Raw genomic sequence first — 25,677 nt, 5'->3', positions numbered from 1 at the left:
TACTTGCACTTAGACGTGCTTTCGAACTGTTAGGTTGGCAGGAGCAGGGACAGAGCAATGGGAGCTCACCCCGTCGCGGGGATTTGAACCGCCGACCTTCTGATCGGCATGTCCTAGGCTCTGTGGTTTAACCCACAGCGCCACCCGTGCCCCTAGGGAACGTGGTAGGCCCATCTAAAAAAGATAAGGGTGTGGGGATATGGCTTTGTCATCTAAACCACTGAGCCTCTTGGGTTTGCTCATCAGAAGGTTGGCAATTCGAATCCCCGCAACGGGGTGAGCTCCCATTGCTCTGTCCCAGCTCCTGCCAACCTAGCAGTTCAAAAGCACGCCAGTGCAAGTAGATAAATAGGTATTGCTGTGGTGGGAAGGTAAACAGTGTTTCTGTGCGTTCTGGTTTCTGTCATGGTGTCTCGTTGCACCAGAAGTGGTTTTGTCATGCTGCCACATGACCCAGAAAGCTGTCTGTGGACAAACGCCGGCTCCCTCAGCCTGGAAGCGAGATGAGCGCCGCAACCCCTTAGTCGCCTTTGACTGGCCTTAACTGTCCAGGGGTCCTTTACCTTTACCTTCACCTCTGTACTGTTCAGGCACCCAGTCGCATGAATCCCAGCTGAGCCAGGTTTTGGCCGCCCTTGCAGTTGGAATCTGAGCTAGGGTGGGCACATAGGATCCAACTCCTAGGGGCTGAGGTCCCTTCGCCCTCCCATAAAATATTTGAGGGAGCTGGCATGCCCGCCAACATTTTGTGAGAAAAATTCAGGGCACCCTGGACCATCCCTCATCTCTGTTGCTCAACCCCTCTCTGCCGTTGACCCCTTCCTCACCCACCTGCCTGCTTGCCCCCTCCTTCCCTGCCCTCTCTTACTTTTGCTGTCTTCTGCCTCCTGGAGCGGCTTCCACAAGACACTGTCTCCCAACTCTGCATGGCCTGGATTGGTATCAGAAGCTGGACCAACTTCTGTAAATTTGGGGTGTCCCTATTAAATCATAACACTTGAAGGGTCTGGGCTGGGCTCCCCCAAAGTTGATGAACATTGCCATTCAAATAGTGTTTGTATGTATGTGTGTCTTGTGATTGATTATGTGGGGTGAGGCTTGCCCCCCCCCATTTTTTTAAGTTGGCACCCCTGGAACCCTTTATTCTTCCCATTTTCCACCATGTGAACCCAGTGAGATCTAAGCTGAATGCTCCAAAACAGACCTCATGAGCCATCTTTGTACAGTGGTACCTCAGTTCTCGAACAAAATCCATTCCAGAAGCCCATTCAGCTTCCAAAATGGTCGAAAACCGAGACACGGCTTCCCATTGGTTGCAAGAGCTTCTTGCGCTCAGCGGAACACATTTGGATTCTGAAAAACATTCAAAAATGGAAGCATTTACTTCTGGGTTTTCAGTGTTCAAATACCAAAACGTATGACAAAGGAGGCATTTAGGAACTGAGGTTCCACAGTATTTCTATACAAATAATTTAGAAACATTTACCACTTTGGAACCTAAGCTTTATTGCCTTTTACTAACCACCTTCATATAACCAACATTCTTAAGTCTAAGTAAAGCAAGAAGGAGTTAATGTCATAGAATAAGCTGTCCTGCCAGGCTTAGCTAGGCCACTCTCCCTCACCTTGGGAAGAAGGTACTAAAACCTACTGCTGTACCTCATTCTACCTGAGCAGGTCAGCATGTAAAGAGATCCGAGCTGGTTGCTCCAAGCTCAGGCCACATGACTCTAACAAGCATCTCTTGAGTTCCTTTACCAATAATATAGGAACTTTCACTACTGAAACTAAGCCAAGTTTTACTACCTGTGCAACCTTTTCTTAATGCTGTATGGAAAAGCACATGAATAGCACCTTTGAAGGGTTTATAAGTAAACCATTTTAAACTTACCAAATGTGTAGTCTCTTTCTTTGCTAAGGGAAGAGGGAAACTTTGGAAGCAACTTAGAAGTGGATATTTTAACTGTCTAGCAGCCTATTTTTCCACACTTTATTTTTCTGCATATTTTATGATTTTAAATCTCTGCTGGGGCTCTCTCACCAAGAGATTGCTTGCCCCAAACATGGATCTGAGGCATCAAAGGAATCCTCCTTTAATTTACTTATTTGTCCTTTAAACAAAAACAAAAAACAACACAAATCTGGATCAGCCAGCTATTGCTTGTAAGGGCTGGATTGATGCTCCAACAATAGCACTGATTTTCATAGTACAGGATTATACCCTCAATATCCAGAAGCAACAACGATTTGCAGCCTCACATTAGCCAGCAGAAGCAGCCAGGCTAAGGCTGTGTTGTTGTGACATAACGATAGCCTATAAAGCAATGCTTAGAAGCAATAACCGTATCTTTTCTTCTGTCACTGTATCTCTGAATTCAGTTTCCTGAGCAGCTTACCTCATTACAGTCAGGGCAGCTCTAAGCAAAGATAAACTAACTGAAGATAAAGCTGGTGTAGTTTTGCCGACTCAAAAATATCTAGTGGAAATAAAAATGCTAAATTTAGGATATGCCTCCACCAGCAATTTTCAGATAGGCTGCCTTGTACAGTGCTAGCCGTGTGCAATGGTTCTACGTATGAGTTGTTACTACTAGTATTATTGTTTCAATCTATCTGTTGCTTACTGCCTAAGGAGTCCTCAAGCAAATTTCATAATGCACAGAGCATAATGCTAGACTGGTGACTGGGAGTGGCCACCGAGACCATATAACACCGGTCCTGAAAGACCTACATTGGCTCCCAGTACGTTTCTGAGCACAATTCAAAGTGTTGGTGCTGACCTTGAAAGCCCTAAACGGCCTCGGTCCAGGATACCTGAAGGAGTGTCTCCACCCCCGTCATTCAGCCCAGACACTGAGGTCCAGCTCTGAAATCAGGCAGAGGGCCTTCTCGGTAGTGGTGCCTGTTAGTTTCTGTTTGTGCCACTGTACAGTTGCTTGGAGTCACAGGAATCTGTTTACATACCAGGGATTCCAGACTGTTGGAAGTCTCACGTAAGACCGGAGACGGATGTGATGTTTACTGGTTTCCTGTTCCTTTGTTTGTTTCAGTTGCTCTCTGCTTTCACAGAGAGAGGATGTTTCTTTTCTGTCTGCGTAAATAGAAATAAAACCTAGCCATGTAGCTCATACTATCTCGTCCTTCCGCATGCTGCTGTATTCTCTGTGTAATGGGGGAATGTGCTTGGAGCCTTATCAAAGGCTCAGGTCGTTAATTATTGTCGGAGGAGATTTGGAAGGCTTGACCAGAGGAGTTGTTCGGTCAAATGCAAGTCCGACAGTGCCCACCCTGTGGATTGCCCTCCCATCAGATGTCAAGGGAATAAACAACTATCTGACTTTTAGAAGACATCTGATGGCATCTGTTTAGGGAAGTTTTTAATGTTTGATGTTTTAGCGTGTTTTTAATATTCTGTTGGGAGCTGGCCCAGAGTGGCTGGGGAAGCCCAGCCAGGTGGGCAGGGAATAATAATAATAATAATAATAATAATAATAATAATAATAATAAATTCTATAAAATCAGAAAAGTGATAAAATCCATGGGAAAAACCTGTAAAACATACCCAACAGTACAGCAGTGTAAACATGGCACCAGCAAACAATAAAATCATAGAATTGTACAGTTAGGAGATGCACCAAGGGAGATCTAGTCCAACTTCCTGCAGTGCAGGAATTACAGGTAAAGAATCTGTGACAGATGGCCATCCAACCTCTGTTTAAAAACCTCTGATGAAGGAGAAACTACCACTTTCCAAGGCGATCCATTCCACTGTAGAACAGTACTTACCATCAGAAAGTTCTTCCTAATGTTTAGCTGGAATCTCCTTTCCTGTAATTTGAACCCATTTGTGTGGGTCCTACTCTCCAGAGCAGCAGAAAATAAGCTTGCTCTATCTTCCATGTGACAGCCCTTCAGATATTTGAAGGTGGCTATCATGTGACCTCTCAGTCTCTTCTCCAGGTTAAACATCTTCAGCTCCTTCAACCATTCCTCACAATACTTGGTTTCCAGAGCTTTTATCAACTTCTTCGTCCTCCTCTGCACCTGTTCCAGCTTGTTGACATCCTTTTCTGTCAAATGCCTGGGAGAATATAAGTTTTTTCCCCCTGACAGTGCAAGGATGCTAATGCTGGTGCCTGGCAGACCTTACTGGGAAGTTAGGAAACCCGCAGTTTAAAATCTCCCATAAAACCTGAGAGGCTGTGTTGTAACAGTAACCTAGAGGCGTTCTCTGGGCATCACCAAAACAGACACAGCTGCCTATGAAAGAAACTGTTCATTTTATATTAAAAGCGCAACTGAGTTCAGAACCTCCAGGCATCTTAAGAACAGAAGCACCATCACCACCACCATCTCAAAGGCACGTTTTCCCACACTGCTCCTGGAGGCATCTGCCTCCTTCTCCAAATATGATCTCCCTACTCAGCCCAATTTTTGAATTATGGTGCTGGAGGAGACTCTTGAGAGTCCCATGGACTACAAGAAGATCAAACCTATCCATTCTTAAGGAAATCAGCCCTGAGTGCTCACTGGAAGGACAGATCGTGAAGCTGAGGCTCCAATACTTTGGCCACCTCATGAGAAGAGAAGACTCCCTGGAAAAGACCCTGATGTTGGGAAAGATGGAGGGCACAAGGAGAAGGGGACGACAGAGGACGAGATGGTTGGATAGTGTTCTCGAAGCTACCAGCATGAGTTTGACCAAACTGCAGGAGGCAGTGGAAGACAGGAGTGCCTGGCATGCTCTGGTCCAGGGGGTCACGAAGAGTCGGACATGACTAAACGACTAAACAACAACACTCAGCCCAATGCTGTTTCCATGCTCTTTATCATAGACTTGCCCAAGGCCACCCTACAGGTTTCATGGGTGAACCAGGGCTTTGAAGCCACATCTTCTCTGTCCACATCCTCTTTCAAGAGTTATTCAACTTATACAGAATGAAAACTCATTTATTACAGCTGGGGTATCTCACCCGTAGTCCTCCGGATTTTGCTGGACATCAGCTCCCAGCGGTCCTTTCCATCAACAATACCAGCTAAGGCTGATGGGAGTTGGACGCCACCAATGACTGGAGGGTCAGCCACCTTCCATAACCACCATTTCCAAAGAAAATGCTTTGATTGAAAAATGAACAAAACTACTGAGGATTTTCCACTTTGCAGCCTTTCTGTTCACTCCAAATGTATCGTGCCTCTGTCATATTAAATTCTACAGAGTGCAATTATCGGTCTGTGAGCTGTCTCTCTTCCACTGAGAATGGACCCAGTTGATATTAGTTGGGTACAATCAGTTCATGACTGTCTGAGCAGAGATGAAGGGTGATGCCAGTGGATAGGAGATTCGTCAACATCAAGGGATGAATTGCCTCTGTGTGTGTGTGTGTGAGAGAGAGAGAGACCACAGATCTAACACCCCAGATAAAACTCATATATCACTTCACATCACTTCTCACAATGTGAGCCTAGTTTCCTTTTCTAGCTGCCAATCATCAAATGCACTGTAATCTACCAGAGAGACCAAGTGATGCATGCATGTTAAACCAGCACACAAGTCATCATGAGAGGCTGAGAGAGAATTCAAGCTTAGGAGGGTATGTAGACAGAATCCATAATAACTTCTGAGTCCAGAGGAAATAAAATGTTCTAGTTTGAAATCTGGGTAAATATCTAGTACAGACATCAAACTGAACAGGAGCTGCAATATGTGTATGTTGGGCTGAATAGAGAATGTGCACAAATTATTATTATCACTCACAGTAATAACGCTTTGAATGAAAACAGCCACAAAGAGAAAGCTCAGTTTTCCCTTCCACTGATCAGAGAACAGTGGAGGGCTGGGCGAGGGGGTGGGACAGGAGTCAGTTTCAATGACACTGAGGAAAGGTAGCCAGCGATCGACCCATGATCTACCAAAACCTCACAGGGATCTACCAGTAGATCACATTGACCTGTTGGACATCCAAGCTGTAGAAGACAGCAAAATGCATATAAAATGTGCATTTTAGGGTAAAAGGCACCAAAAATGCATAAAAAGTATACAGAAATGCTGAACAAAACATATGCAATGCATTTTTAAAATAAATAAATCACAGATTGATGTGGATGAGAGGTAGAACAGATTTAGGAATGAGCATGTGCAAAACTGTCGATGCGTTGGAAATAAAGTTACCTGTTGATTGGCAAGAGGGTCCATGTGGGGGAAATCAGCAACATTTGCCTTATTCTGTCTCCTTCTGTTTTCAAAAGGCTTCACTGAATCCAAGCTCCTTCTTTGTAAAGGGACTCCTTTTTAAAAATAAAGTAACTGGATTCAGCTCCTCATGCCCAAGGGCAACATTGTACTCGCCCACAAAGGTTCTTCTTAGTGTCTCGGTTCCTCCTCACGTTGCCTTTTCGTTGCTCTCTTTCCTTAGGGGCTACCAAAGACATGGGGAAGATGCTGGGTGGAGAAGAAGAGAAGGATCCCGATGCTGCCAAGAAGGAAGAAGAACGACAGGAAGCCCTTCGGCAGCAGGAAGAAGAGAGGAAAGCTAAATATGCCAAGATGGAGGCTGAAAGGGAAAATGTGAGGCAAGGGATTCGGGATAAGGTAAGACCCACTATCAGACTGATCAGAGTCCAGCTGGGACATAAGCAAACATTCGGAAACCAAAGCGCAGCTTCTGATTGGCTGCAGGAAGCTCCTGCAGCCAATTGGAAGTTGCAGAAGGTTTTAATAACAGTGAAATATTTCACCAAGGCAGTCCAATCACAGTGGCTGGATTGTAATTTTTTGGCCAAAAATGGGATTCACATGGTTTCAGTTGCTTGGAGTGCTTCTCTTGCTAATTATTTGAATGTGGGGTTGTTTATGTGTGAAAGACACATTTTAAATTCATATGAGCATTTTGGCTAATGTATGTTTTGCATTCTCAATATAAACTGATTTTGGGGTGGAAATCACCAAAAGCCTTGTGTGAGAAGGCCCAAAATGATATTTCTCATTTCCTCCCTCCATCCTTTTCTGGATTCAAAGCTCTACTTAGAGCCTCCTTGATGGGCGGATGATTTATTTATCGTTGTTTGCTTTTGATATGGTTTTCTAGGGAGTGTCAGCTTTCTGAGTTGTACTTCTAATGTGTGGAAGGTCTTTGAAGAAGGAAGCTTTGTACCACATACACATATCCAAATATATTGCAGGTATTAAAAAAATATTTTACCAGGCGTTCCAGAATTCCCAAGACTCCATTTATCACCACATATCTCTAATTTGACTTTTAGTCTCGTTCATGCCAGCTATGTAGCATCTGGAGAGAAAATTAAGTTCCAATAAATAGAATCACCAGAGGTTACAGTACAGCAAACTGTAGATTGATGTAGGTTTACTAATTTTGTAATTGTGTGCTACATAAATGCACCCACGGGACCGCCTCTCCTGGTATGCCCCGCAGAGGACCTTAAGGTCCACAAATGACAACACTTTGGAGGTCCCAAGTCGCAAGGTGGTTAGATTGGTCTCAACTAGGGCCAGGGACTTTTCAGTACTGGCCCCGACTTGGTGGAACGCTCTGTCACAAGAGACTAGGGCCCTGCAGGACTTGACGTCTTTCTGCAGGGCCTGCAAGACAGAGCTGTTCCACCTGGCCTTTCTGACCCTTATGTTTCCCTCCCCTTATGATTTTGATCTATGGGCTACTATTAAAATGAGGCTGCATTTAAAATTGTATTTTAACCCGTATTTTAAATTGGTCCCCCCCCCATTATGTTTTTATTATAATTTTACTGGTGTTAGCCACCCTGAGCCCGGCTCTGGCCAGGGAGGGCGGGGTATAAATAAAAATGTATTATTATTGTTATTATTATTCATTGCATACAGCGAAGGGCTCCTGTTGACTGAAGGCTAAGATGTAGCTTATTCTGTATGGACCTAAAACAGGGACTTCTCTGTAGTGAGCACCCACCCCCCCATGTAGATCTCCCTCCCTCTGGATGAAAAGTAGCCTTGGCACCTGCCCAATCTGACATTTTTGATGTTGTAATACATCAATAACTACTTCACTACCTGAATCACATGGGAGACTGGAGAGGAATCAGAACAAAACAGGTTTGAGGGCATTTTAGCAAAATTCCCTAGTTTCAGCGGGCTGGATTCAACTTAAAAGTTGTGCTTGAAGGAGGCTGTGTGATGAGTCCAACTTTTGCTCTGTCCTTTCCCTGCCCCACAAATCAGCTTTGAGAGGTTAGGTGAATCCCCAGAACAGCACATGTGTAGGGTAGGAGAGGGAACATCATTCTAACTGGCTATATTTTTTACAAACATATTGTTGGAAGGGGGAGTGGGGAAGGTTGATATCTCTGGAAGCCCACAAAAAATTGGCTCAAAAGAGAAAAAACTTGCTATGTTAAAATTCAGGTTCGAAGATGTTCTTTTCCTGCTGGGTAATGTAGAATATTCACTCCGCATCTGAGACTTCCCGCCCCACTGCCATAGCTGTCTGCAGGCAGAAGAATATTCTGGGCTTCTCTGAAGGTCAGGGGCCTCAAACAGAGATAATACTTTTCCCTCCCCATTAATCATGTTCTGTAATTCTGAAGATAAAGTTTACATCCCAGGTGACTGCCATGTCCTCTCCAGCAGACTTTAATGACATCTTCCCTTTTAATTATTGATAACTCCCCAACGATGTGAATTTCAACTAGCACCAAGGATTAATGGGTTTCATAAATAACGTGTCTTAACTTTTACGACTATTAAACGCTATTGGTAATTTTAAATATAAAATAAAGAGGGTTTTTGTTTCGTTTTGAAGAAGGGAGGCACGCAAAGAGGCCCCCCCCCAACTTATTTCAAATGCTTATATTGCTATTTCGGATCATTATGGATATTTAGCTGCATAAATAAATAAACAAACGGCAATGTTCTGTACTGTAATAAACACCTTTCATTTGCAATATTGGATATTGCCTGCATTTTAATCTAGTTACCATAAATTCATTTTAAAAGAATCAGAGGATAATTGCGGACCGTACCCCCCAGAGCAAAACAAATATCAAACAGCTCATATGCTTAGCAATTCTCTTTCAACAATGCCCTTTTCATTATTATTGTTATATTTTTAGCACCATCTCAGAGCAAGTGATAGAAATGCCTAATACACTTCGGTTCGGCACCTGGCTTGGGTCACCAATCCTAAACCAAGCTACTGTGACCTCCCACCCCACCCTCTTGGAGTGCAGTAAGACCAGTATTAGCACCTGGAACAGCTGGGGGCGGGATGGAGAAGAGGGTGTCCTATCATTGCCAGTCTTCAATGTCTCCCTTTGACGGACAGCCCCTCTGGATGGTATACAAGCCACAGTGCTATGGTCCTTTGGAGTGCAGTAAGATTAGAACCTGTCATGTGACTTAGTTTATTATTATTATTTTGGCCTGTTGTTTTTTATTTTGTTCTGTACTTGTTCTGTATTACGTCTAGATTATTCTCTTGAAATATTGAATCATCCTGTTTGTTGTGTTGGCTTTATTATTATTTGAAACTGTTGGTAATCTGTGTAATAAACTGGGGGCCCACCTCCTTTGAATGTTATATATTTTGATTAAAAATTACTGTTCATGGTGCGGTACTTCACAAACAACAACTTCAACCAACCAACCAATAGTTCTTCTTTCTCTAACTTTCTTCTCTTTTTCATTTTTCTTTTGGATTGGGTTTCTTGTGTGATCTTTGATTTTTGGTGGTTAGCAGTATTAACTAGATGAGTATCTTTACATATATTGGTGATAAATGAAGATATGTACAGGGAGGTGGGAGAATTCAACTCTCTAAGATAAAACTGTGACTGAGGGCTACATAGATATATTTATAATTTTGTGTTTTATGAGGATCATATGAGGATTATTATTAATGTACCTTCCTTTCTTTTTCTCTTTAGTTTTTTCTGTTTCATATATGGTTTTTCATTATTCTTCTTAGTTTAGTTTGAATCTTATTGTATATTAGGTTGAAAACATTCAATAAAATTGATTAAAAACAACACCAACCAACCAATAGTCTGTTTAACAGCTTCTGGCCTTCTTCTGCTCCAATGAGCTAAAATGGCCAGGCTGTTATGTGTGGTAACAGTGTAATCATCATGCAAATGAACGGGATATGAATAAACTCTTAATCAGGATTCACTATTCAGTCCTGTGCTATAGAAGCTTATTCAGATGGCCACTGCTGGGAGTGGGCGGCACGCCATACTGATAAGATCTGTTGTTATTGTCTTTGTCCATGGAGTTTTCTTGGCAGGGATACTGGAGTGGCTTGCCGGTTCCTCCTCCAGGTGGATCACGTGTGGTCAAAACTCTCCACTATGACCTGTTCATCTTGGGTGCCCTGCTCGGCATAGTTCATAGCTTCTCTGAGTTATTCAAGCCCCTTCGCCACGGCAAGGCAGTGATTCATGAAGGGGACTGATAAGATCTAAATGCACTTAAATAGAGGTACACATTATAATCAAAAGGCCTGGAAGACCAAAAAACCCTTCACCTGTTGCCTGAAAAGCCATACTGTGGGCACCAGCTGGGGAGAACATTCCAGCTTCACGCATGCCTGGTGTGATGGCCTGGGAATCGGGCTCAGACTTGGAACCAGAGAAGTCTCAGTCCACACCGGATCCTCTGCCTCAAGCGGCATCTGAACTGAGTCCAGGGCCTGATTCTGAAGAGCCCCAGTCTGCACAGGTTCCCCTGCAACAAGCACCAGCTGGGCCAAGTCAGGTGCCTGAGCCTGCCCTGGCTCCAGATGCGGGGATTACCTCGTTGCCCTCTACTGGGCAATCAGTTGCAGTGGTACCTCAGGTTAAGTACTTAATTTGTTCCGGAGGTCCGTTCTTAACCTGAAGCACCACTTTAGCTAATGGGGCCTCCTGCTGCTGCCGTGCCGCCAGAGCACGATTTCAGTTCTCATCCTGAAGCAAAGTTCTTAACCCGAGCAACTATTTCTGGGTTAGCGGAGTATGTAACCTGAAGCATATGTAACCTGAAGCGTATGTAACCCGAGGTACCGCTGTACAGCTGCTCCACTACCAGTTGGGTCAGGAGAGGCTGAGGCGCCCCCTGGGTCTAGTAACCCACCGACATCTCCTGAGCTGCAGAGACTCAGGTCTGAGAGAAGGAGAGACCTGAGTACTCGCAGGAGGAGTGCTCACCTTCGGACAGGGAGGTGAGTCACCAGGGATCAGGACTAGCCGTTACCCCAACAAAGATAAAAGGCTACTGGACCCCGCCCCAGGTTGCGGGAGCAACATTGCTGCTTGTTGGAACCTGCCTGAGACCCTGTGCCTGACCTAGCCTGGTTTCCTGCCTTGGCCCTTTTGGGCTGACTTCTCGCGGAATCCTTGGATTCGGGACCGGACCTGGACTGCTTAGCTTGGGTTAACCCCTGGGCCCAGCACACCTGGAGGAAGTGGATAATTTAGACCCAGTCTGATTTGAGGTTTATGCTTGGTACTGAAATGGATTTGGTCACCTTGATGACCTTTTTTTTTTTTTTTTTTTTTGAAGAGGGGCAGTTACCGGAACCTGGGAGTGGTAGGGGACTAATAAGTGATTCCATTTAATGCAGTTCACATCAATGTTCTTTCCCACTGGGTTTATTGGGATTTTGGCCAAGGCCCGACCAATTACCCTATTTTTCCATGTATAAGACTATATTTCCCCCCTATTTTTTTCAGGTTTAAAATTGGGGGTTGTCTTATACATGGATATTGCATATGGGGTATTTCTTTATTTTAAGTCCCCCAAAATAGGGGTCGTGTTACACACGGGGGGTTGTGTGTTATACACTGAAAAATACGGTGGTGGTAGTAGTAGTAGTAATTTATTTATACCCTGCCTATTTGGTTGGGTTTCCCCAGCCACTCTGGATAGCTCCCAACAGAATATTATTATTAATAATAATGTGATAAAATATCAATCATTAAAAACTTCCCTAAACAGGGCTGCCTTCAGATGTCTTCTAAAAGTCAGATAGTTGTTAATTACCTTGACTTCTGATGGGAGGGCGTTCCACAGGGAGGGCACCACCACTGAGAAGGCCCTCTGCCTGGTTCCCTGTAGCTTCACTTCTCACAGTGAGGGAACCACCAGAAGGCCCTCAGTGCTTGATCTCAGTGTTCAGGCTGAATGATGGGGGTGGAGACACACCTTTAGGTATACAGGGGTGAAGCTGTTTAGGGCTTTAAAGGTCAGCACCAACACTGACCCAGTGGAAAGTGACATTGACACAAACTAGGTGGAATTTGAAGGATGCCTGAAGGTCATACCAAGCACATGGAAGCAGAACAGCCTTCTAAATTGCTTGAAACTAGGGATGAAGATTTCCCTTTGAAATCCAGGGAGCTGTGTGTACCTAATTCCCTTAAAGGCTAAAACTCAGCAAGGTGTCAAATCAATATATGTATCAAAGGCTCCTCTTGACTCCTAATGAGATCTGGGCAGCTTGGTCCCTCATGCTTCCTTAGCAAATCCCAGCTCTTCCGGAACGTCTAGTTCTGTTTGGTTCTTATTTTACCTAAACAAAGCTCCTATTTGCAAAGAGTACAAAAAAGCAAAGAAAAAAATTCACGAGAGATTAGAACGAAATTTCTAAGCTACATCTAACTGAGCAGAGCAGAACAGTGAAAACCCCAATGAGTCAAACCTTTCTGTGTCCTTGCAGCTAGCAGTGGGGGATAAATTTGATTCAGTTCACTTTTAAAGACAAGCTTCACTAAGGTGCTCTTTCCGGAACAATATGTGAATCGGAACACAAGCATCCTTCGAAAATTCACATTTCTCCAAATTTTGCAATGCAGATCTCCAACCAAGTAATGTGTACAAATATATACTTGGTTAAAGTGCACATATAGAGGGAAAGCATTATAGAAAACAGCATTCAAAATGTATTCTATTAGAGGAAGTTGCTTGGCAAAAAGGTGTATATTGGGCAAAATTGCATGAAAATGAGCATATTATAAGAAATTTGCACTAAAGTGTGCATTTTCATGAGGACTTTAAAAAACCAAAACCAAACACAAACTGATGTGGAAATGTGGAGAACTGAAGACTGGGAAAAGGAGGAATTTAGAAGAAATCAAAAATGACACACTTGTCTGTCCCTATTTGCAGCTTCTTTTGAGGCTTTATTTGAGTGGCTGTGCTGTGTTGCTGAAAAGGTCCTTGCTTAAGCTAAGCAAAGATTGATAGCCCTGCTATAGCCACTGTCACTCAAGGCTTCCCATTTTATTGGAGGGACAGCCAAGTTTACATTAAATTTAAAAACACCTTCTTCTCTAATTCAGATATTCCAGGGACCCTTTTCTTCACTGACGACTCTGTCGAGAAATTCCTACATGCCCTGTCACAGAGCCTATGTGCATTGGTGGGAATTCCACAAGGATGTTCTTGTGACAGGCATTTTTAGATCCCCCATTATAGTGAATGGGGAGAACAAAGAGCTTTGCTTTATAAGAACATCCTGGAACCAGAAACACAAATCAAAGCAGAGACAGCTCAGAACAACTCAGAAGCAGGTTGAATTTATTTTTTTTAATGCACAGATACACTGTTCTTGAGGTGGAATGAATGTCATCATAGTTTATTACTTCCATGTTCCAGTGAGGCAGGATCTCACCCGAGATCTAGGAATATATGAGCAATTCGGAATATAGGAAGCTACCTTACCCTGAGTCAGAACACTGATCCATCTAGCTCAATATTGTCTGCAGAGACTGGCATCAACTTTCCAGGGATGCAGGTGCTGCTGTGGTCTAAACCACAGAGCCTAGGGCTTGCTGATCAGAAGGTCGGCGGTTCGAATCCCCGCGACGGGGTGAGCTCCCGTTGCTTGGTCCCTGCTCCTGCCAACCTAGCAGTTTGAAAGCACGTCAAGTGCAAGTAGATAAATAGGTACCGCTCCGGCGGGAAGGTAAATGGCATTTCCGTGCACTGCTCTGGTTCGCCAGAAGCGGCTTAGTCCTGCTGGCCACATGACCCGGAAGCTGTCTGTGGACAAACGCCAGCTCCTTCGGCCTATAGAGTGAGATGAGTGCCGCAACCTCAGAGTCGTCTGTGACTGGACCTAATGGTCAGGGGTCCCTTTATCTTTACACTGTTCCTGAGGTAGAATGAAGGTCACCATAGTTTAATACAGTGGTACCTTGGGTTACAGATGCTTCAGGTTACATACGCTTCAGGTTACAGACTCCTCTAACCCAGAAATATTACCTTGGGTTAAGAACTTTGCTTCAGGATGAGAACAGAAATCGTGCTCTGGCGGTGCGGCAGCAGCAGGAGGCCCCATTAGCTAAAGTGGTGCTTCAGGTTAAGAATAGTTTCAGGTTAAGAACGGACTTCCGCAACTAATTAAGTACTTAACCCAAGGTACCACTGTATGAGCAATTAGGAACATAGGAAGCTGCCTTACCTGAGTCAGAACACTGATCCATCTAGCTCAATATTGTCTGCAGAGACTGGCATCAACTTTCCAGGGTTTCTGGCATTCTGAGAAATGCCTGGAATTGAACCTAGGAGCTTGAATGCAAAGCAGAAGCTCTACTATGGAATTATGGCTCCTCTCCACTGTCATTGTCAGCAGGCTTGACAGCAGACCCACACCAGTTAATCATCATATTAGAGCTTGCTAGGTCAGTCAGCCCCCAAAGGCTTGAACGGTGCAGTCCTATACATGTCTACTCACAGACACTCCCCATTTAATTCAATGGAAAATACACTCAATTAAGTGTACACAGCAGGACTTTCCAAACTGTGAGCCACTAGACCACCAGTGATCCGCAAGCTTTATTCAAGTGCTCCACAGCATGCCTGTGAAGAACATTACAATTTTAATTCTATGGAATTCAAACTGTTATAGAATGCAATGTAAGAAATAAAAAAAGAAATAAAATTGAATTAAAGATCACACAGCATCTAGCACAGTGCATCACAATTGATACAACAGGCAGAACCCCCCCCCCAAATGATCCACCAAGACCCTCAACAATTTTCAAGTGTCCCATGGGGTGGTAGAGTTTGGGAATCATTGGTATACAGGATAGTTTACTTCTGTCATGATCCATAGCATTTTGGTAGTTTGAGATTTGTAGATATGACTATTAACTTGAGCAAACCACCATTTATTGTGGGTGGGTGAAATTTGTCTACATGTGACTTCTCACCATTCAAATTTCATATCTGAGATTTAAAATTTTACCTCAGAAATTGAGTGCTATACTCTTGCTGATATCTCTTGATGATTTTGACATTGGAAGGTGTCAAACATGAAGTCTCATAAGTTGCCAGTTGTCAGATACTAAATAAATGTAATTGCATGTCTTCTATTAAATCCTAAATACTTCTATCAAATCCTTAGGACCATTACATGACATTCTGCAAATATTGCCAAATACTAAATAGTATGGTATGTTTGCTATGAAATACTATCAGTAAATACTAATGTATCAATTATCAAATGCAGAATTGAAATATCAAAGATGGAAATCAGTTTCATTGGATGTAGAATACCAATACTGAATATTCAAAGACATTCAGCAAATATTTGACTATTCAGAGGAAATCCAGGGAATATTTAATGTCAATATATGAAGAGGAGAATTTTGAGAATGGTTTGGAACCATTCTTATGATTCTTAACAGCATTGCATATTTCAGCTAACAAAAACTAACAGCAACTTTGCCAAAAAGAAAGAAAGAAAGCTGAGCAACTTTTGTGTCCAGATTTTCAGTTCTTGAAATATGGCAACTCTGTATTATTAGTATTAAATGCTGTAGCTGTGAAGCAAACAGATCTCCGCCCCCCCCCCCAGAAAGTCATTTCATCTGAAATTATTCAGGAGGACCACAGCTGGCTTAGTTTAGCTTTTTGCCCGCTGACATAATAAATACCTGATTGGGTAGACATTACAAATTGGCTCCTCTTGTAAGTCTACACTAGTCAAAATGAATTGTGCTGTTTGAGGCATTTGGACATTTCATTTACGTCCTAATAAGTGTCGGTTGCTTGTCCTCAGAATCCTGCGTGAAATGGGAAAGACTGTTTAATAATCCATTATATGCAATAGATATGAAATATAGGGGGCTACTGTTGACCTTTGAATATATCAGAGATGGCACTGGCCATGAATGGGATGCCTGTGCAAGTGAATTAACTGATGAGCTTTCATTGAAACAAGCAAGGGTAAATCCCCGCTATCTTATAGGAAAGGTTTGCAAAAGTCATTGTATGAATTAACACGCCTTAAAAAGGTAAAGGGACCCCTGACCATTAGGTCCAGTCGTGGCCGACTCTGGGGTTGCGGCGCTCATCTCGCTTTATTGGCCGAGGGAGCCGGTGTACAGCTTCCGGGTCATGTGGCCAGCATGACTAAGCCGCTTCTGGCGAACCAGAGCAGCGCACGGAAACGCCGTTTACCTTCCCGCCGGAGCGGTATCTATTTATCTACTTGCACTTTGACGTGCTTTTGAACTGCTAGGTTGGCAGGAGCAGGGACCGAGCAACGGGAGCTCACCCCGTCATGGGGATTCGAACCGCCAACCATTGTTTGAACAAAATGCCCCATATATTGAATTCATGAGTTTGAACTCTGAATGCATTAAACACAAATGGCTGGATAGCTCAATGGGTAGATGATGATTATGATGATTTATTTATACCCACCCACTCTGGGCGGCTCCCAACAGAATATAAAAAATACAGTAAAACCTCAAACATTAAAAACTTCCCTAAACAAGATGAGGAGGCTCTTAATCCCAGGGTGGTGAGTCTGAGCCCCACATTGGGTGAAAGATTCCTGCACTGAAAGGGGTTGGTCTAGATTGTCTCCCCTTCCAACTCTGCAATTCTATGAAATCATTACACTATCATTTTGAATAAGATGCTGCAAACTTTAGAACTCATTCAGAAACCACTCTGGGTCGTTCGTCCCCCCATGTTTTCAGCAGTGTCATAAATGCCTCCCTTTCCCCATGACGTTGGTCAGTCCCCTCCCCCACCTGCAATCATTTAAAAGAATGAAAGAAGCAGACATCAGACTGAAAAATGGCACTGAGCAAGTTAAAGGAGGGGCGGGTTCATACAAAATGTATTTTAATACTCACAGGCACACACATTTCTACACCATCGAAATCTATCTTTGCAACCTAGGCTTCAAAACTACTTTGGCACCTCAACAATATATCTGCTGCATTCTTGTTGCCAGAGTTGCCCATTCGGTTTATCCTCCCACAGTGCCTTGGTGTATCCCATTCCTAGTAGTGCCCTATGAAAGCAAAAGAGATCATAGCACTTGGTCTGATAAGCAGAATTCAGTGGTCAAATTTCTTCTGGGGCTGCCCCACTTCAGGATGTAGGACAAGGAGTGCATATCTGAAGGCAATTAGCTCTGGATTTTTCTGTCTCAAATGAGGGTGGGTGTGTAGGCTAGATGGCTTAGAGGAGCCCTTCCTATTCCCCAGCCCTGACTCCAAAATAAAAGCTGTCCATTTAACCACACTCATTTGGCCCTCAGATTCAAAGTAGCGCCTTGTTGGTACATCAATGCTCCTGGTTCTGGCTTCCTATGGTGCCGTGCCCCAAAGGTGTGCACTGTTGCTGATCAATCTAATTTCGCTTCGTTTGATGGGTTTGCCTAAAAGGAAAGTCTGCCAGCCACAGATTCCATTCATTAGGTTATATAAGCTTCACTGTGTTGTTTAGATCTGTCCTATTCCTTCTCTTTTGTGGGGGGGGGGGAGGTAGGAGAAAGTAACAATGTGGGGAAATGGCTATTTTGCATAGTGTGAATGACATAATGACATAATACTCATGGCAGGTTGGGGGCGGGGGAACCCAGTCTGCAGTCAGCTGCTTTGCTCCAGGAAACACACAGAGCTGGTAAAGGACAAAACAAGGTTACTTTAGATTTATACCAAGTGATGAGCTAGTGATCCAGCAGTAAAAAAGCAACTCGGTCCATCTCCGCTTCCTGTGTGATGGTGCAGGACTGTGCAGTGACATTTCGTCATGGCCAGATGGCTTCAATTAGACGGGAGCTGAAATAAAATCACTTTGAAGGATTTAGCAACTCCCCACCCTCGCCAATGTCACAGTTTGGATGCTGATCTCAAAATCTAATCTCAATATTTTACATTAATTGGTTGAAATTTGAGTGTGTTGATGGATGAAATGGATGGAACGAAGTTAACAGAAAATGTGCTATGTACTATTAGCAAGCCATCTCTTGAGAAGAGTCAACTACTGATGCCTGCTGTATGTAGGAGCCGAAAACATGGTGGGGTTGGGTGTGGCTGTTGTCCTGACCTGACCTCAAGTTGGTCTCACTGCTGCTGCTTACCGGGAGGTAGAAGGAGAGCAGGAAGGTGGTGGCTTGGTCAGCGCAGTGCAAATTCACCAGCAGATAACTGCCGGTGCATTTGCACCACACCAACTTCCTCACAGCCTTTCTCTGCTTGTGCTACCCCCCTGTAAGCAGCAGCAAAGTGACCAACTAGAGATCAAGTGAGCATCTGCTACTGGTTGTATGCCGGCTATCCAATATTGACTGCTACCTGTCAGGAACCACTACTGACCACTAGTGGAAAATCCAACACCAAATGTTGATGTCAGAGATTATTTGCAAATATCAAAAAAAAAAAAAATTACCACCATCATTTTCAGATGAGAATTTTGGAGGGCAGAGTCATTTTAGCTCAGGCTGTGATGGGATCCACTGGTAAGGAGCTGTTCCATGTATACTCGTAGGCAATAGATAGTGGAACTGCTTCCATCCTCACCCATCTACAGAAAAGCAACTGGGGGCCCCACTGAGTTAGTGCCTTCCATTAAATCCTGGTGTAGTGATGTGTGCTGCTGAGGATAACTTGCTCCAAAATCATGACCAGAGCAAGCTCATATGGAGCCATACACTTAAGGATGTGGATTGGGGGGGGCGGGTCCTGGTGTTTATAAGTGAAAAATGAGCCATAGAGGAAGGGGATTGTCTGTATTCTCGAGTGAGCGAAGTTGTTGAATAAGTATTTAAAATCTGAGCAGAAACAATCAAGAACACGCTTATGCATGTGAAGGGACAGTCTACTGAGATAATGGCTCCCATAACAATGTTGGTTAGTAGTAGTAGTTGTTGTAAAAAGAAACCTAAAACAAAAATATGGGTAACAGGTGGGAGCTGCAACTACCGTATTTTTCGCTCTATAGGACACACCGGACGATAAGATGTACCTAGTTTGGGGGGGGGAGGAAACAAGAAGAAAAAAATGCTGAACCCCAGAAGCCAGAACAGCAAGAGGAATCTGGCTTCTGGGATAGCCTCTTGCTGTTCTGGCTTCGGGGACAGCCTGTGAAGCCTCTGCAGGGTAGCGGGGTGAAGGCACCCTGCTGCCCTGCGGAGGCTTTGCGCAGCTAACCCCAAGCTAGAACAGCGAGACGGAGCGCTGCGCAGCGCTCCTTCTCCGTGTTCTGGCTTTGGGCTTAGCCGTGCAGCCTGCATTCGCTCCAAAAGATGCACACACATTTTCCCTTACTTTTTAGAAGGGAAAAAGTGCATCCTGTAGAGCGAAAAATACGGTAATTGTTGCAGTGTGAAGTACTCTGTGCAGTATTCCAGTCAGCAAGGCACTCCCTTGCTTTTCCATTTCCCCATCACTCAGAATTCTGTGATCTTCATTGAATTGTAGGGGTGGTTGCCCCCTTGGTTTTTGTAAATCTTGGGATTCTGTTGAGCACACTGAAGCTTTTCTCTTACAACCATAGAATCGTAGGGCTGGAAGGGACCCCAAGGGTCACCTAGTCCAACCTGCAGCTAAAGAATGCCTGGCAAATGGCCATATTGTTTGTTAGTGGCTAAATAGGCATCATAATGGAGCATCTGAGTTTAATTGTGGAATATAAATGATACTATTTTTTCCATATTGTTATGTTGGCTCTAATGCAAACCAAAGAGAAGCCATTTTGGGGAGATTTCTAACTCTGACCCTACCCTCTAGAGCAACATAGAACATACTCTTCTCTTCCCCAGGCTAAACATAACCAGCTCTTTCAACTATTTCTCATGGAATATGGTTTCTAGGCTTTGCACCGTTCTGGTCACCTTCTTCTACACATCCTCCAGTTTGTTAGTGTTCTTGAAATGTGCTGGCAAACACTTGACACAGTACTCTGGATGCTCTAGGCAGAATACAGTGGAAATAGTCCTTCTTTTGATTTAGACAGTGTGCTTCTGTTAATGCAGCCTAAGACAGCATTAGCTTATTTTAGCAGCTACATCACACTACTGGCTCATGTTCAGCTTGTGATCAACTAAGACACCCAGTTGACTCCTTTTTACATTACTGCTGCCAAGCCAAGTCCCCCCATCCTACACTTGTGCCTTTGTCTTTTTGTTCCTGAATGCAGAACTTCACTTTCATCTCTGTTGAATTTCATCTTTGTGAGAATCCTTTTCTGATTTTCCAAGAGAGTATCTCCTCACATTTTTCAGAGTAGCATCTCCTCATCTGGTCTCATTTGAATAAAAGCTTTTCACAATACATTAGCTCTCTCCAATTCTTGATCTTTTCAGTGCTTGATGTATAAAATGTTTGGTATGCAAATATTGAAACCATGGTGGTTTGTATGGAGTGCCACCTCATCTCAAAGACCAAGTCCTGTTAACTGAATTGTGTTGGGGCTGGGCTTTGGGCAACAGTCTGAGGGTGAGCCAGGAACTGAGGCCCTGAAGTCATAGAGCAAGCCGAAATAACAAGCCAGGATTATAGATCAAACCAGGAGGCCGAGAACATAAGAGAAGCTGTTGGATTAGACCAATGGCCCATCTATTCCAGCATCCTGATCTTGCAGTAGCCAACCAGATTCCTGTGGGAAACCAGCAAGCAGGATTCAAACACAACATCATTCTCCCCTCCTGTAGTTTCCAACAACTGGTATTCAGAAGCATTGATGCTTCCAATTGTGGAGGTAGTGCATAGCCACAAGAGCCTTCATCTCCATGGCCACACAGGTTGGTGGCCCTCACTGCCTCCTATGGGAAGGCCAAGTCAAAGAGCAAGCCACAAGTCAGGACTGAAGCACAAGTGAGGATGCAGGACTACACCAGAGCTCAGGAAGTCCTTGTTGCTCAAGCAAGGCTCAACTGGAAAAGGAAGTCATGCTATACCCCTTCTTGTCCAGAAAGAACCAATCATCTGCCCGGACGCTGAGGTCCAGCGCCGAGGGCCTTCTGGCGGTTCCCTCATTGCGAGAAGCAAAGCTACAGGGAACCAGGCAGAGGGCCTTCTCAGTAGTGGCGCCCGCCCTGTGGAACGCCCTTCCAGCAGATGTCAAAGAGATAAACAACTACCTGACATTCAGAAGACATCTTAAGGCAGCCCTGTTCAGGGAAGTTTTTAACGTGTGATATTTTACTGTATTTTTGGTTTTTATGGAAGCCGCCCAGAGTGGCTGGGGAGGCCCAGCCAGATGGGCGGGGTATAAATAATAAATTATTATTATTATTATTATTATTATTATTATTATTATTATTATTATCAGCCTTGGTGGGCAAAGTCAGTCTGGTAAATTCAGCACTAAGAAGGCTACTGCTTGCAGTTTGGCAGATCATCACTGACAGTCTGTCAGAAAAGTATTTCCCAATAGGTAGAACCTCCTCTTTTTGAATTATGATGCTGGAGGAGACTCTTGAGAGTCCCATGGACTGCAAGAAGATCAAACCTATCCATTCTGAAGGAAATCAGCCCTGAGTGCTCACTGGAAGGACAGATCCTGAAGCTGAGGCTCCAATACTTTGGCCACCTCATGAGAAGAGAAGACTCCCTGGAAAAGACCCTGATGTTGGGAAAGATGGAGGGCACAAGGAGAAGGGGACGACAGAGGACCAGATGGTTGGACAGTGTTCTTGAAGCTACCAGCATGAGTTTGACCAAACTGCGGGAGGCAGTGGAAGACAGGAGTGCCTGGCGTGCTCTGGTCCAGGGGGTCACGAAGAGTCGGACACGACTAAACAACAACAACAGAACCTCCTCTACTGTTTTCATTAAGTTCTGAAGGACAACATATGCAGGCTGCAATTGGCAAGGCAGGTCAGAGAAGAAGCGAAGTCTCCCCTCCTTCGGCAAACTAGTTGCTTACTTAAAAGCTGCCGCCACCACCCAAATCCGAGGTATCTGCATATCTAGACCCTTTTTAAACTTCTTTGCTGCCTGTCAGCATGGATGGAGTTTGCATAGTATATAGTAATAGACAATTTAAAAAAAACACCTTAATATGATAGGTCTTTGGGGGGGAAAAGATTTTAAATCAAGGCTTGCTGCACATCACTGATTATTGCTGCAGTCACTTACCATAAAGCTTCTCAACTGGAAAATTCAAATGGAAATGAAGGGAAATATTAGTCCTATTCAAAATATTATTAATTAGTGTCAAGCTCTTTGACTTGCACTAGACATATTGGAGCAGCAAAAATAAAGTAAATACCACTTTCCCCCTTCCATCATCCCTATCCTCTCTGACTCCAAAACCTACAATTCAAATGAGTTCTGATAGCCTGATCCATTGAATGGTGGAACTAACAGATGAGCTTTAAAGCTGAGACCACTTGAAAGCAAGGAAGTCCCACTGAACTCAGTGGCACCAATTCCTGAGTTGGCAATCTCAGCAACATTCTGTAAGTATTCTTGACATCTGGGTTAGTATTCATGTAGGTTTTACTCACAGTAAGCCCGCTGAAATGAATGAAAACGGCTGTGATGGCCTGGGAATCCGATTCAGAGGCTGAACTGAGGAATCCCAGCCTGCACAGGAGTCCCTGCCTCCAGGGCCGGTTGAGCTGGGGCAGGGGCTTGATCCTAACCCTCACCTGTGCCGGATCCTCAGGAGCAGACACCAGCTGAATCCGCTCTGGCTCCAGAGGTGATGGAGGACCCATTGCCTGCAGGTGCTCCTCTCCCAGCCCTGTCAGGGGAAGGCGAGGTTGCCTCTGGGTCCAGTAACCCTCCAGCCTCTCCAGAGCTGCAGAGGCTCAGGGCAGAGAGGTGGAGGGAACTAAGTTCTCACAGGAGGAGTGCTCACCTTAAGGCCAGGAGAGGCGAGTCACCTGTGGGCCAGGGCCGCCCTATGCCTGAGAGGAGATAAAGGCCAGTCAGCCCAGTCCCAGGTTGCGGGAGCAACGTCGTTGGTAACCTGTTTCTGCCAGCAACCTGTCCTGCTCTTCCAGAGTTCCTGACCACACCCGGCTCCTTGCCTTGGACCCCGCTTTGCCCTTGACGGACAGCCTCCATACCCTCGCCCTAGGACCAGACTCAGACCACACTGCACGGTAACACCCCCCCCCCCGGGACCAGCACAATGGCTAACTTAGTCCTCTTAGCTTCAGTAGGTCTACTCTAGGTAAAGCGCAGCTGAATACCACCCCTGGTCTTTACGTACAGAATTACTCACTGTCTCCCATGTGTGCAGCTCATGTGTGATCCTCCTGGAGGCTTCCCATTAGGTAGAATACTGGGGTAGGGAAATATATTCAACCAGAGGGCCACATTTCTTTCTGAAGGGCCGCAGGCCAGTGGTGCACAGAGCATGCATTGCTCCAGCTTGATTTGCCTTTTCAAGGAATGGATGCAGCTGGCTCACCCGCCTAAACTGGGCAGACACACTCCTTGCCACAGCTGCCAGATTTATATAAAAATTTGCATCTGCTGATTCATATGTACAGATGCAAATTTAGAAATAATTACTGTGATTTAAGTAGAAATACAGTACATCTCACCATAGTGCTTTACTTGCTTGCTTTACACTGCTGTCCAAGTGCTGATTACTGATAGGCAACTTCAGGTCCCTCTTTCCTCTCTTTTTATAGTTCTTGATATTCACACTGACTTTGTAGCAGACAGTCGTTCAAACATAGGGCTCTCTCAAAGACAGCACTGTCTTCTGATAGCCCTTCAAATCAGACAGTTGTCCTCTGTAAAGTAGGACACACGGCCATCTTGAGCTATATTTAGGTATTGATTGGTCCCCAGCCCATTCACCTGGCAGTGAGTTTCAGGGATGTCATGGTTGTAAAGGCATTCTGTTAAACACCCAGTGAACAACTAGTTTTCTTGGAGGATGGTTTCAAGTTTGGAATGAGAGGTCAATGGGCCAAAGTCTCAATTCCTCTTCCCCCAAAGTGACCTGCCAGTAACTTCAGTTTCCATAGAAACTGCTTCCTCCACAGCCTTTCCCCACACTTCTAGGTAGGCAACTTGCAGACCCAGCAGTACCCTTCAAGCACACTCAGTTGCTGATCCCTTGTTGTTGTTTAGTCATTCAGTCATGTCCGACTCTTCGTGACCCCATGGACCAGAGCACGCCAGGCACTCCTGTCCTCCACTGCCTCCCGCAGTTTGGTCAAACTCATGCTGGTAGCTTCGAGAACACGGTCCAACCATCTCGTCCTCTGTCGTCCCCTTCTCCTTGTGCCCTCCATCTTTCCCAACATCAGGGTCTTTTCCAGGGAGTCTTCTCTTCTCATGAGGTGGCCAAAGTATTGGAGCCTCAGCTTCACGATCTGTCCTTCCAGTGAGCACTCAGAGTTGATTTCCTTCAGAATGGATAGGTTTGATCTTCTTGCAGTCCATGGGACTCTCAAGAGTCTCCTCCAGTACCATAATTCAAAAGCATCAATTCTTTGGCGATCAGCCTTCTTTATGGTCCAGCTCTCACTTCCGTACATCACTACTGGGAAAACCATAGCTTTTACTATATGGACCTTTGTTGGCAAGGTGATGTCTCTGCTTTTTAAGATCCCTGCTTTATACTAATCCTATACTTTATACTGATCCCTACTTTATACTAAAGCAAAGGCTAGACACATTTTTATTTAAAATGGGAGCAGAGTTCAGCGCTTCCATTACATTTTATAGAAATGGAAAGTCTGGATGCTGAAACCAATGCTACCGTCATGTCTGGCTCCATGGGAATTGCTCACCAAAGAGTAAAATCTATGTAGTGCCATAAGACACATTCACCTCTGACTTTATGGCATGATTTTGCTCTTCGGTGAGCAAATCCCATGGAGCCAGACTTGATGGAAGTGAAGGAAGTGAAATGAGTTTTCAGGTCCAGGCTGTCCATTTGAATAAACTGTCTCAGAAGCAGAGTGCCTTTCCTTCAGTCTTCCTTACTCCTGCTCCCAAGTGCTTTTTAGCTTCATTGGGAAGGGCGAAAGGGATAGATTGATGGATCATTACATTTAGAAGCAGAGTTTTCTACCATCTAATCAGCTATGAGACTGCATTTCAGTGAGCAACTTGAAATCCTTCCCAACCCAAATAATCTAGCTGTGTTAATTGCTGAGTAGGAGATACATGAAATGCAGCCAGGAGACAAGACAGCAGTAATCTGAACATCATCCAGGACAAACTGCAATTAGATGTTGTGTTCTCTGCATTCTCCCTCTCCCTCTCTTCCCAATCACTGCAATAGATAAAACTAATATCAGCTTATAAACCAGTGGGCAGTTAGGTAATTTTAGATTCTGGACTTAATGGTCATACCATTAGATGACAATGTTTATTGCAAACTTCCAAAATGTGGCAAGCCAGCCCAGGGCTTCACACAGTTGAATGAACAGTGCTACAGTGGAAAAAGCCCTGGGACTTTTTGCAGAACAAGAGTGAGGACAACTT

General features: G+C 44.4%; 1 protein-coding gene across 2 annotated transcripts in view; it reads left to right on the top strand.

The window, feature by feature from the left end:
- The window catches only part of CPLX1 (complexin 1), a 135,146-nt gene that overhangs the window by 78,212 nt on the left and 31,257 nt on the right, over positions 1-25,677 (top strand). For both annotated transcript variants that reach the window (XM_053371286.1, XM_053371287.1), the window contains exon 3: positions 6,414-6,589. In XM_053371286.1, coding sequence (XP_053227261.1) covers positions 6,414-6,589 — 176 coding nt within the window. The remainder of the gene's footprint in view (positions 1-6,413; positions 6,590-25,677) is intronic.

The sequence above is a fragment of the Podarcis raffonei genome, chromosome 17 (genome assembly GCF_027172205.1).
Source record: "Podarcis raffonei isolate rPodRaf1 chromosome 17, rPodRaf1.pri, whole genome shotgun sequence".
NCBI classification, from domain to species: domain Eukaryota; kingdom Metazoa; phylum Chordata; class Lepidosauria; order Squamata; family Lacertidae; genus Podarcis; species Podarcis raffonei.
The sequence above is the reverse complement of the archived record's forward strand: the minus strand, read 5'-3'. Positions and strand labels throughout refer to the sequence as shown.